The sequence below is a fragment of the Cygnus atratus genome, chromosome 21, assembly GCF_013377495.2.
Source record: "Cygnus atratus isolate AKBS03 ecotype Queensland, Australia chromosome 21, CAtr_DNAZoo_HiC_assembly, whole genome shotgun sequence".
Classification (NCBI taxonomy): Eukaryota; Metazoa; Chordata; class Aves; order Anseriformes; family Anatidae; genus Cygnus; species Cygnus atratus.
The window spans coordinates 2,086,607-2,100,272 of record NC_066382.1 but is presented as its reverse complement, the minus strand read 5'-3'; the positions used below and the strand labels follow the sequence as shown (position 1 = coordinate 2,100,272).

Genomic DNA, 13,666 nt, shown 5'->3' with positions numbered 1-13,666 from the left:
AAACATAGTTTGGTAGATCCTCAGGCTTCAAGGATAATATCCATGAGCAGTCCCAAATCACAAAGTTAAAGGATTTCTGCTGGTCTCATCTTCCATTCTCTGCCATTAGAAGCGACTCTCACCTCCCTGCCCCGTGCTGACCTGGTGCTGCGGGGCCGGGCTGTCTGAGAAGTAGAGGGCCAAAAATCCTTTCCACTGGTCTCATGCTCTGTTACTGTACTGCTGGACTGAACCGGGAAATTTGATCTGACATGTCAAATGTGGCCCTGGTTGGCTAGAGGCCAAATTAGGCTGCTTAGTCTCAGTTTGTCTTAAAAGGGCTGACATGAAAGTTCACGTGCCAAAATTTCCCTTTGGAACGTACTTTGAGATTCCTTTTTAAGGAACATTATAAATCTTTCTATGTATGTTTTTTCCCTCAAATATCAATTGCTTTAGAAAACAACAGTCCAAAAGCTTAAGTAAATGCTTCGCATAATATTTCTGGGCCCGCTCTGTGTCATGAAGTTTCTTACATCTGTGGATTTGAGAAAATGTGTATTAACAAACCGCTTTGCCAAGTGCAAAGCCTATTTGATAACAAGTCATTAAGTTGCCTGCAGTGGAAGAAAAACTGAGGAAGAAATGAGGAAATATTTATTCCAGTCTTGTAGGGTTTGGGTTGAAGTTTTTGATAAGTCATGTATGAAGAGATGGCAAAAAAGTTGCATCAGATTTTCTGTATTTCTTTTGCGACTTCATATATTCCAATATTTGGCAAAGAGAGAAAATGAAATAAAATCATCCACACTGGAGCCGGTACCGAGGTTTGCCGGCTGCTGGGGCTGGGATGGAAGTGTCAGAGTGGGGTTTGTTGTTTGTTGCTGCCTGGGATCTAACCCGGATGGGATGTAATCAGTTAGTCGGAGAGACGTGTTCAGGATGTGGTCTTGTGCCTCCCCTTGGTATCTCCTGTAGACAATTTAATTCTGTCTTTTCCAGGAGTGCAGTACAGTACAGCTCTGACCCGCTTTTGGTGTTCATAGGTGGAGTTTTTGATGAGTTCATGACGCAGCCATGGCATTTCTGGGGAGAGGGGCAGAAGCGTTTTCAGCGGGAGGGGATGTCCAGGCCGACAGGAACACACCAGAGCAGTGACTCGCCAGACGACTACGGGCTGTAGCCAGACACCTTCCAGTTCAGGAGTTTCTGAGATACCCTCCATTTTTTGACACATAACGGCATGTATTCTCTGAGGGTTTCACAGACCAGGTGGGAAAACTAGTGGTACTGCTGCATGTCTGCATTGTTAAAATGGGACCCAGAAGTCGTTTCGTACGTGGGGGTGTTGATGAGCACATAGTAAGAGGCAATCCGTGCCGCAAGCGGCAGAGATCTGTGTAAACAAAATGGGAGAGGGATGGAAAGAAAACTGGCCAAGGTCATCCCAGTAATTCACGAATTATGTTGGCAGCAGTCCTTCGAGTCCAGCTGAAGTGCTTTACCCCTGTAGACAGCACCGGTCCGTTAGGAATGCTCGAGTGCTGTGGTGGGAGATGACTTGAAGGTACAAAACCTGCGTGCCGCAGTCAGCACCTGTTCTCTCTCCCCCTTTTTTCACCTTATTTCCATCCGTTTGTGGGGAAGGAAAAACCATTTTCCCCCCATGCACACACCTTGCTTACTGCTTGTTTTCTTGCAGCATCTCATGTTTTCAGGTCAGTCCTGGCTCCTGGCAACGAAAGGTTGAGCATCTTTCCCTTGTCTACTGATGGGTTTTGTGCTCAGAGCCCTCCTGAGCCTGGGATGTCGGCCTCGGTTTCAGGGAAAAGAAGGGGGACAGTGGAGAAAGCTGGAGAGGAGACTCGATTTCTTTAAAAGTGCAAATGAGATCATTCTCATTAAACCTCTCCCCCAGCCCTTTCAGAACCGGGCACTCTGCTCTCCTCTCCCAAGGCTGCTTGGTTTTGCACTTGACCTGGGGTGCGGGTCTGGCTCTTGCTGGGCGCGTGGTGCTGGAGGGGCAGCGCCGGGGCGGCTGCTCCGTGGGCGATGCTGCTCGGCGTAGGAAGGGGTCTCCACGCTGAGCCTTGCCACCTGCTGCCTTTCTCATTCCAAGCCCCTTCCTCCCCACCCTCCGCCCAGTCTCCCCTCCCCACACTGCTCACCATCCCCAGTGGATAGGGCTGGGATCAGGAGTCACTTGCCAAATACTTTTCTCATGCTGTCACTAATTCTGCACAGACAGCATCTCTGAAAGCAAAACCAAATCTTTTCCAATGCATTGTCCTGCGATTTCTACAAAAAGCGTTTAGAAATGCCTTGTCTTAGTTGGGTCGGATGGGAGGTACCACGCCATAGCCAGTACCAGCGTCAACCCCAAGAAAGCCCGAGGCTGTGCCGGAGGAATCCTCTGCAAATCCACCGAGGCTGGCATTTGGCACTGGTACGGGCTAATTTTGTACTTGCGGTTACACATATACACACCCATGTCATACTATTTCATCTGCTACATATGGAAAGCTGCCCCAAGCTCCAGAGTGCCAGGGAATGTTGTACTAAAGCCTCCAGCCTTGGTTTGATTCTGTTACTATGCACATGGGGCTGGAGGAGCCCTAAGAGCGCCGCGTGCTGCCAGAGGAGCTGGCGTTGGCTGGGTATTCGCGCTCGTACCCTGCCTCCACGCGAGCAGCAGGCTGTTCTTGGACAGGTCATCATTTCCTGCTAATTAAGGTGTGCAGAAGGGATGGTGTTGCTCTAGTTACCTGGCTGTTGGCTTTGCCTGGAAGTCAGCTGGGAGTCTGGATAAGCGCAATTTAGCAATACTGCTTTGAGTTCCTCGTGTATGCTTCAGGTAAAGTCACTGAGATCTCGACTTTCAGAAGCGAATAACCGTTCGCTGGAGCAGTCTCTGAGTTCCCAGTTCAGATGCCCTGAAGGGGGCTGACTTTCAGAACACAAGACACAGGCAAGTAAGATCCTTTCTTTCACTGACAGATACACCTCCTTTTGAAGCAGTTCAGCTCTCAAAATGTTGCCATTCAGGTGTGTCTGCAAAACAGGCATAAATACTTGCCCACCAAATCACAGTGAGCTGTGGGGTTGTACAATTGAGCGCAGAGACGAGCTGTTCCTAGTGCTTGCAGCGTGGTTCCGCCACCTGACTTAGAACCAGGCTGATGGCAACAGAGCGAGCTCAGAACTGCAAAAAAGAAGAAGGAAGAGGAACGGAGGTGGCACGTTGCGCTAGTTGTTGGCAGAGTAAGGTCCAGAACCTTCTCCCTCCCTGCCGACAGACGTGTTTGTACTGGCAGGGCTTCAAGCTGGTATCCCCAGCGCACCAGTTAAACCAGTAGTTACCAATTTTTTTGTAAGCCACGCTGGGACTATAGGAATTTTATTCCTTCACAGTGTTGAAGGAAAGGCGTTTTGCTTGCCAAAGGGCTTTCTTATGCTTGGGGATGATTTATGGGCCAAGCTGAGCCACTTGTGGAAAAGGCAAAGCAGCTCTTGGCAGCACCCCCAGAATCCACTGCAGCTGTGGGGTAGTGAAGTCATCGGCATAACAACCACTGCAAACAGAATAACAAAGTCTGTTCTGTTCTCGTTTAAAATAATCTTTCCAGTTCAGCAACCACATTAAAACTTACCTTTCTGCATACAAAAATAATAAAAATCAGATACTTCTCTGCAACATGGTGTGAATGTCTCACTTATATTTCTCCCTGTCACTCCTGCACCACCTACACTTTATCTGGGTGTTTTAAACGAAGGAATGAAACCACGTTGTGTTGTAGTTTGTGCCTCTCCCGTGTCTTTACTCTTTTGTTGTTCCTTAGGTTTAAAAATGCAGAAAAAAGTGCAATGATTCTTACTTTTGAATATGAAATTTGCTTTTGCTTTATAGCCTGTTTCTAGGCTGATTGCAAAATGACTAATTACATCTGATTCTTTCTTTGTTTCAGGTCCCTTCAGATCCTCCTGCTTCCAAAAAAACCAAAATAGATGACTCTGCTTCCCAAACTTCAGCTTCTACTGAGAAGGAGAAACAGTCCAGTTGGTTACGGTCCTTATCCAGTTCATCTAATAAGGTGATTGCTGAGTATTTTGTAATCAAAAGAGAGATTGAATTCCCATATAACATCCCTCTACTAAAACCAGAAGAGCAAACGTGAGAAAGACCTTGCCCAGCTTTTCTAAATTAATAACATTTCTGTCCTTTTCCTAGTAAGCATAGAGTTAGGCGGTCCTCCCAGTTTCCTTGCCATCTTCCAGCGTTCACTGCCCTTGATTGTGATGATGATGTAAGCAATTCCTCCATGCCTTTGAGGTACAAGAATCCTGAAAGACTCAGGATCCTTGTGTGGTCTCTGCAAACCACAGATAACTTGATGGCAAACTATAAAAAGTGGGGTAACATTGGTACAGTTACCTCTTTAGTGGAGCCCGCTAAGCAAGTAGGTCTTAGCCAGTGGGGGAGCAGTTTTAGGGGTAACGAAATGTGGCCTTAATAACTAATGCTCCTTTGTGATTAATACTTTTAAGAGAATGTTTGTATTTACTCGTTTTTCTTTCTCCTCCTTCTCAGAGCATTGGCTGTGTCCACCCCCGTCAGCGTCTCTCAGCTTTCCGGCCCTGGTCCCCTGCTGTATCAGCAAATGAGAAAGAGCTCTCGAGCCATCTTCCTGCGTTGATCCGAGACAGGTACGGAGAGGCGAACTGAAGGAGGGATGGGGTTAGCAACTGTGGAGATCTATTTGAGAGCAAGTTGCTTTATGTTTGGTGCCTCTCACTGTTACTGCTGGCTTTGTAATTCAGTCAGTCCACTGGTATCAGAATAAAAAGCGTTTGCAGCTGCAGTGTTTTAATTAGCAGAAGGGAAGGAAACAAAAATAGGAATTGGTATTCTGTGCATTTATTAAATAGGTTTTCTTTGGTGAAATGTGCCATGAGGGTCTGAAATGAAGGTTGCTTCTACGAACTTTTGATAATTTTGATAATGGGGTTGTCATCAGAATTTCTCGGGCCTCGCTGTTTACAGGAAGATCGAGTTATTCTCTTGGGGCAGGTGGCCAGGGACCAGGCAGCCATTTCCAGGCAACTGCTGCCTGGTAGCTGCAGCAGCTCTGCAGCACGGGCCTGGCAGCACGCTGCCAGCAGAGCCGCGGCTGGGCCCTCTCCTGTGTCTGCAACAGCAGAGGAGGGCAGAGGACTGGAAGGACAGCGGGCTACCCCTCCTCTCCTGGTGGGAAGTGGTCCCGGGGGTCATGGCACAGCAGTGGAAAACTCCTCAGGCTGCGGGACCCATCAAAGAGCTGATGCTGTTAGCCAGATTCCGCTCTTCAGTAGCGACATGATTAAACTGGTACCGGAATGAGTCACTGCCCCCATAGGTGGGGCTGCTGGTGTCACAGAGCGGAAAGTGTCAGGGCAATCTGTTTGGCCTGAAAAATCTTCCTGCCAGGTTTCTGCCTAAGGGTAATGGTTTCTTTGGAAAGTTTGACTGAAGTGGTCAGGTGTTTTAGTGGGTGTTAGGGAGAACACGTTCTGCTGCCCCGATGAACAAGTTTCTTAGAAGTCTTGGGGACTGACTTTTCTTATTTGTTTAAAAAAAAAAAAAAAAGCTTCACATCATATCCTTGCTTTTAAACAGATTTTTTAAAGTAGGTCAGGAGAGAAGGGTGAGAAGGGTTAAACTGGTGTAAGAGTATGCCTCTGGCCAACTTAAGTCTTGGGATAAAAACTCCTTCAACAGTTTCAGGAGAAGTTTTAATGTATGATTGAGGGTACATCATATTGTGGATGTTGAATCAAAGTTGCAAAGGCAGTCTTTGATCTGTACTTTGTAAAATTCTGTGTATTTGACAATACAAATTGCTGTTCTTTAACATAGTTGTTTTTAAGTGCGACTTTACGTATCTGCACTCAGATGCATTCTGTGTCAAGAAAATACAGATACTCAAGAATATGCTTTTTGCACTCCTGTGGCCTTTCTTAAGGAAGTGCTGTTTCCAAGTTTACAAAATATTTGTGGACAGACAGAACTAAAGAAGTCTGACTAGGAAAATCAATAATGCATGAAGATCGTGAGGAAACAGCATAATAATTTTTAGACTCAGGATCTAATCTGTTTGGTGCCCTTAGAATACGTGGTACTTCAAATACGATCCCTCCTGAATTGGATGGAAATTAGCAGTATAAATCATTTCCACAATTAAGTGAGTGCATAACGCTTAAGAAATACATAACCAGATTCTTAGCTGGTGCAAATTGATGGAACCTCACTGTCACTCCGTAAGTGTCCTGTGTCTTGCAGTTTCAGTGTAGCACATGGATTGGGAAGCGTTTTAAAGCCAAGAATATGACCCTATTCTCCTTCCTTTTGCCTCCCTCTCTCCAACAGTTTTTACTCCTACAAAAGCTTTGAGAATGCTGTGGCCCCCAACGTGGCACTTGCACCTCCAGCCCAACAGAAAATTGTGAGCAACCCTCCCTGTGCCACAGTAGTGTCGCGGAGCAGTGAGCCTCTGAGCAGCACAGTCCAGCCGCGGAAAAGAAAACTTGCTGCAGAGAACCCAACTATCCCAGAACCAGTGGCCACTGTTACTGCCCCTGAAGAGGATAAGGAATCAGAAGCAGAAATTGAAGTAGAAACCAGGGAAGAATGTAAGTGACAGTCACACCTGCTTTTATTTTGTTTTATTTGTGCTGGATTTTCCGTAGTAATCCACAGGAGTTAGATACCGAACTTATGTTGTGTTTAAACTTAATGCTGGAAGCCTAATACCTTCATGGCATGTAAAATGCAGTCTTTAGTAGTGATGAAAAATAAGATTGGGACATATGTTGAGGGGGTGTTTTCTTGGGAGAGGAACAGAGGTGCCTCAACAAAAAGAAGCACCTGAACCACAAATGTCCACAAACCTGGAGGCTTTCATTAAAGCAGATAGCCTTTCATTAAAACAGGTAAGTGTTGTGCAGAGGCGGACATAATGGTTGTTGTTCATAGAAAAATAGTGATGCTTTGCTATCTGATCAAGAGCTCTCTTTAAAGGCCTTTGTGGGCTATGCACAAGTAGCCCATAACAATTCCAGGACGCACACACTCGCACACAATTTTCCGTCAGGCAGAGAATGTGCTCGGTTTCAGTACTGCGTCCATGGAGTTGAATGCACAAAGCAGAGATCAAGAGTCAGTTTGTTCTTAGACAGTATTCACACCTTGGGCTGCTCAGCGAAAGATGAAGATACTGCTGTCACCTCATTAAGTCACTTAGAAACTGCTGCTGCTGGCTTCCTTACTGGCTACATGCCGTTTATGCAAAAAAAAAGAAACTTTACCCACTGAAAACATCAGGCTCACGCAGGTTTCCACGAAGGAACTGGTTTCTTTATACACACAGAGAAAACACTGTTTGTGACATAAATCCCAAAGTCACAACTCAGGCAAATTGTAAGGTGGTCCCATAAGTTAATCAGGTTTGCATTGTCATCACATTTCAAGTGTCAAAGTATAAAATAAGTATTTCCTTTCTTCCATTTTTTCATTAATTATTGAATGTCTCCTCTTTAGAAAAGGGCCTCAGCGTATTTTAAGTTATATTTGTTTTATACATTTTTTGATTAATTTTAGATATTTCTATTTTTCAGTCACCTCCTCCTTATCCTCGCTCTCCTCCCCATCCTTTACTTCATCCAGCTCTGCAAAGGACATGAGCTCACCTGGGATGCAAGCCCCAGTCACAGTCAACAGTTCATATGAGGTTGCAACACATTCTGACTCTCACAGCAGTGGGTTGGAAGCTGAGCTGGAGCACCTAAGGCAGGCCCTGGACAGTGGCCTAGATACAAAAGAAGCCAAAGAAAAATTCCTTCATGAAGTTGTTAAAATGAGAGTGAAGCAGGAAGAGAAGCTAAATGCTGCCTTGCAAGCCAAACGCAGCCTACATCAGGTAATGTCGCAGCATAGCTTTGTTATCACTGTCTGCAGATTCTCTTCCAGATAGAAACCATTAGGTAGTCTCACGGTTAAAAAAAATGCCTTATTTTTCCCAAATAGCAACAGCCTTTACTGGAGAACTGTTGGTAAATTCATCTGGGAAACTGAAGTATGCAGGAACCATTCTTACATTTTTTTTAAGCTTGTCACCTGTTTTTCCTTTAGCGTCTAAGTCCATGGTTACCAAAATCCACATCTATTACTGAAAAAAAATCTTCTATTCCAGCACAGTTTATTTTATTTTAACTTCACTGAGCTAGAAACGTTCCTGTCATTATGGAGACTTTATTTGCAGTTTAAAAGATTTTTAAAAATCCTGGTATTGCCTGGCTGCTGGAGAGAAGGTATCCTTGGGACAGAGACACTTGCAGAAGCTCTGGTGAAGAGTCTACAAGTCTTACTAAGCTTTCCACTGGCCTTGGTGTGTGCAGAGTGCCCGGTCCTGGGGAGCGGACCGAAGGGCAGTGGCTCAGGGGTGGGATTTGTGTGCCCGTGGTCCCAGAGAACAGCGGCTGAGAGCTGTCTTCAACTGAGCTGCACTTCTTGTCCTCTTGACCAAATTGCTTCGTTCCCTCATGTTTCAGTAAATTTGTTTAATTTTGTGTATTTAAAAGTACAGCTGAATATTTCTAAGTAGTGTATATACTTAAAGCTAATTGTCAAATGTGTTAACTAAGTAAACAGCACATACTCAAAGTAAAATAGGAATCACAGGAGGTAGGTGATGAAGCAGCAGAATTGAGCACTGGGGCATTAAATCCAGCAACATGGCACAAGGAGAGGGAATGTGGTATCACTGTCAGTTTCCAGTTGGGCAGCTGTGGGTTTCCAGTTGCACATCCAGAGAAAGTCCATGTGTGCAGGCTTCCAGAGGCAGGGCTGAGCTAACAATGGCCTGGCTAGGAAGTGAGATTGTCAAAAGAGTGAATTTCCCATGACCCGACTGCAGTGTTACTTAACAGAAACATGCTGCCGTGAGGGTTTGTGTCTGACAGAGAGGAAATGCTGCTTCTGGAAAAAAAAAAAGAAAAAAAAATAGTTTAGTTTCTAATTTAACCATTTAGGAGACAGACCTTCAGTCAGCCACGTTTTTCAAAGCATAGTGTTGAACCTGTCTTTTCATATCAACTTTTTAACAACTTCGGAGTTTCTTCCTTTGTCCCGTTAGTCTCCCTGTCATTATCGCTCCCACTAATGGCTCCCCCGGGGACGGGATTTCACGGCAGCAGTTCCTATTAAGAACCTGGACAGTGAGAGGCGGCCCTTTCCAGAGCAAAGCATGGTTTCGATTTAGCTTAAGGTTTTAGCCTGCAGTTTCCCAAATGTCACAGAGCAGCGCGCTGGCTGGCTGCCAGGAGACCTAGGACTACACACAGCTTACCTACAGCAGAACAAATTTCCTCAGAAAGAATATATACAATTGGTGTTTTCTCATACTTGCCTTAAGAGTTCTTTTGGGGAGCTTTGTAAGATGGAGCTGCTTATTGATTTCTTCAGCAAGTGATAACCTGTCCTGTTCAGCTTTGCTGTGCACAAAGGTCATCCACAAATGCAATCTATCTTCACATGGTGCATCTCCAGGTCAAGAAGCGCAGGCATTGCAGTTGGTTTGTTTGAAACCTCGAGCTAGTGTGCAGCAGCAGGTTGCTGGTAGCTGTCTCCAACTCCAGTTCATCTTTATTCAGTCACAGATGGTCACAGCTATTTTGCTTGACAAAGCAAAATGTGGATGCAGCACAGCTTTTTATTATCCAAGAATTCAGGGTATGTATCTTGGGCATAGGATCTCCTGTTGATTTACAGGAGAAAAGCTTGCGGAAAGTTTAGAGCGAGGTTTAGACATGAGCCATGGTGTTAACCAACGGGAGGGAGGGCTTCAGTTTGGATCGCTTCCTTTGCGGTTCTGTGCCCTCGCACTGATGCGGTCCCTGCGCCTCTGTTCTCACAAGTTTACTGCTTGTGTCTTCTAGGAGCTGGAGTTCCTACGAGTGGCTAAGAAGGAGAAACTGAGAGAAGCAACAGAGGCGAAGCGCAACTTAAGGAAAGAGATTGAACGTCTGAGAGCTGAGAACGAGAAGAAAATGAAGGAAGCCAATGAGTCTCGGATACGGCTAAAGAGGGAACTGGAACAAGCCAGGCAGATCCGAGTTTGTGACAAGGGCTGTGAAGCAGGCAGGCTTCGGGCCAAGTACTCTGCCCAGGTAAGACCTGAACGCGGAAAGCTAACGGCACGTCAGCGTACTGCTTCAGCAGTTTTCAGGGGTAGTTCCAGTGTCTGTTTTTCCTTGTTTGCCAGTGGCCTCATTTTGTCTAATTTGATGAAGTCCAACTCCTCTCTATAGAATTTCTGTGCCCCCATTGTGTCAGTTTACAGCTCTAGTCCTAATTGCAGGGTTTACTAACATGTCTGCACTTTGGCACCTGTGGCAGTCCCCCAGCTCTGCCCAGAACTTTGCACGTTTGTCAGAGGAAAGTCACCATTTACAGGGAACTTAGACAAGTGCCAGACGTGATTTCTGTTCCACTAATACTCTGTTGGCCATGCCAGCGTATGGGGATCCATTTCAATACTATAAATAATAGACAGAGTCACTTTACCTGACAGTATTTTTCATAAAGGTCAAGCCAGACCTGCAGGAACTACTCAAGACAGGAGAAGGAGGCAGGGCCCATCAGTAAGCAAGCTGCAGTGCCGGGCTGGAGTGCTGTCAGGGCTGTACAGCCCCAAAACAGCAAGTGTCAGGTCTAGGAAACCTTCCAGTGTGAGCCCCCAGTGACAAAGTTCTAGGAATGCAGGAACATGTCATTACATGCGACGTGGTGCTTTAGGCTTTCAAACTAAAATTCCCTCCCCACCCTCTCTGCATCAGGTTCTCATGTAAGATTTTTAAGCTTGTTCAAACTAACCAAAGCCAAGCGACCCCAGAGCTCAGGCTGCGTGTCCTTAAGCTGCCTTGCTGTGCCCTGGCATTGCAGGGCACGTGGGTGCAAGGCATCCACTGCTCCAAGCCCCTGAAATGACCCAGCGTAACAGACTGAGCCGAGAGCAGGATGGCAGCCTCCTGGATTTCCATGAGAAACAGCCCTGAGGAGCAATCCATCACATGCCCTGCCTTCCCCTTCCTCCAATAAAACGGTCCCAGCTGCCCAGTAATGCATTTCCTATAAAAAGGGCACAGTCCCATGCCCATTGTTAACCCCTGAAACCAGACCTCCTCTGTGGAGGGGGGCTCCTAAGCAGCCCTTCTCCTTCCCTTGCTGTATCTGCCTCCCCTGTAGTCTTGCTCTGACCTGCTCCCACCTAAATAGCCCTCTGCCAGACCACTGGTTCCCGAACTGAAAGCTTGGCTGAGAAATGCTTAAGTAAAAGGCATGGGCCAGAAAGAGTTACCAACAGAAGGGCTCTGAAAAATGGGGCTTGCTTGCTTAAATTTAAACTCCTGCAGGCAGAGATGTGTGCCACTGAGATGGAAATGCCACAGAGGTATCGTGCATTTGCAAGGGGATTAACTTGCCTGGTGTAACTACCTGAATTAATGTTAAAGGGAATTCTTGTAGCCTGCACTCGCTACAGCAGCTGCTCTGCCACGCGTGCTGGTACATACACGTGCGTTAGGAGCTGCTACGCCTAGAGCATAAGCTGCAAATACTTGATGTGGTTACTTTAAGGAAGGAGGAAAAAGGAAAAGAAAAAGCAATAGAAATCAGCAATCCTTTTAACCCCAGGCTCTCAATAACGGGAAGGGGAGTGGTCCGCTTGTTACCACTATGAGACATGGCTAACCAGGAGACCAGAAGCAGGAAATGATGTGGGCTTCCTCTCTAGCATCACAGGATGTCTCACTGATAAGAGGTGTCCAGACTAAACATAACCAGAGTGAGAGCTGCTCTACTGGGCGTTACCTGCAGTTGACTTCCACTTTAGCCAAAAAAAAAAAAAAAACAACCAACAACCAACGAAAAAAAAAAAACAAAAAACAGGGCAACAACAAGTGCAGATAAATGTGAACTCCATACACACCGAATAGAGCTTCACAACCCTGCAGGTGTGTCCCCCCTTGCTGCATGAAAGGGGCATGAAATAGGCATGGAAGTTGTGACAGTGGGGATGTGCAATCCCCTACTACATTCCCTTCCTTGGGCGGGAGTAAATGCTAAAAGTAAAGTAAAAGGCTAAAACCAGAATTCAAGGAGCTGACTGTGCGGCAGTTTTGTCTTTCCTAAGGACCAGGGATATTTGCAATATTGCCTGCAGGGTCCTGTTGGATGTCTGTCACTGGCTGTCCTAGCACCAGAGTGCAGTGCAGGCAGGAGAGATAAAGCAGTGCTGTGCTTGAGCAAAATATTAGAGAGCACCTAATGTTTCAGGGTCTGGAATAAACAGGCATTGAGCAGCTTCCTCAGGGAGTTCTGCTTGGCTCTTCATAGAAAAATACCGTAGGGAACTAACTGCAAAGACTGAATTTTACAAGAAGTCAATATGACTTCCAAAGTTATGTTAGACGTTTTAAAATAAGGCTTTGTACATCTTTTTATCTTAACTCTACTTTTGCAAATACATACAGGAAGTTTGTCACGTACTTGTATTGTGCTCGTCACTTGTTGGTACTTTTGAGGAAACCACAGTTCTTCAGACAGGCTTAGTCTGGGAGACAGCGTTGGGCATACGAGGAAATAAGGCAATAAATGCAGGCTTATACAGCTCTTTGTGCAAGCTGAACCTGTTAGCTGGTGACTTGTAATCGAGCAGTGCTGTGGGTTAGGCCTTGCGCTCATTTTATCTTGGCACTAAGACCCAAGTAGGGATGGGGGGGTAGGAAGCCTTCATTTTATCCCAAAACATGAGAGTTTTCCTTTCTTTTGTTAAATGGCAGTTTCTGGTAACTGCTCATCTTACCTGTTGGTGGCCTAAAATTGTGTAGTTCAAAAAGGTGCCATTTTTTCTTTGTGTTTATTCATCCCTCAGTACTGGGGCTTTTCTCTGCCTTTGTTATCAGTAAGCGACAAACGGGAAGCTTGCCTTCTGAGGCCTGTGGGGAGGCTGAAGGCATCTGCGTGGCCTGTTGTGAGCTGGAACAGGGCTGTGAGAGCTCACCAAGCGACCCCGTCTAAGGGTATTGGGAACAGGGAGTTCTTCGAGGCCTTGTCTGTGCAAAGTTACTGCACGTTAGGACGTGTTCCACCCCATGCCTACCCTAAAAGTCCAGCTTTGTACGGCTGAATTGAGTGCGAATTTTAGTCAAAATCAGTAAGGCGCCCAGGGGCCATCTTGCCTCCTTGCAGTCCCTCACAGGTACTGCGGGAGATGGGAGGGGTCCTGGTCATGGGAGGATATTACGCTTGTTTTTGTTGGACATTACATAGCTGATGCAAGGGTCTTTTACGTAGGCAACCAAGAATGGTTTTGGTCACTTGTATTAATACCCATTGTAAAATAGCTGAAAGTAAGTCACTGCCAGGGCAAATTTAGCTTCTACTTTACTTTGCTGAATTGGTGTCTGATAAAGAAATAAGAGTAATGGTTGAAGACATGTATCGATTAGAGTTTTAGGAAACCAAGGTACTCTTAAATATGTTTTCATTTTAAACCCCTCTCATTCCTTTCTGGAGTTAGCCACCAGAAATATTTAAGAATTTCTAAGGTAAATGGTTCATGTAATGCACGTGGCTAATTGTACAGTCTTGCAT

The 13,666-nt window shown here is 45.8% G+C and overlaps 1 protein-coding gene across 1 annotated transcript in view; it reads left to right on the top strand.

Annotated features, from left to right (window-relative positions):
- Positions 1 to 13,666, top strand: part of SKI (SKI proto-oncogene) — a 106,106-nt gene that overhangs the window by 88,899 nt on the left and 3,541 nt on the right. The window contains exons 3-7 of the mRNA XM_035557800.2: positions 3,945 to 4,070; positions 4,568 to 4,683; positions 6,383 to 6,645; positions 7,630 to 7,931; positions 9,949 to 10,179. Of these exons, the coding sequence (XP_035413693.1) occupies positions 3,945 to 4,070; positions 4,568 to 4,683; positions 6,383 to 6,645; positions 7,630 to 7,931; positions 9,949 to 10,179 (1,038 nt within the window). The remainder of the gene's footprint in view (positions 1 to 3,944; positions 4,071 to 4,567; positions 4,684 to 6,382; positions 6,646 to 7,629; positions 7,932 to 9,948; positions 10,180 to 13,666) is intronic.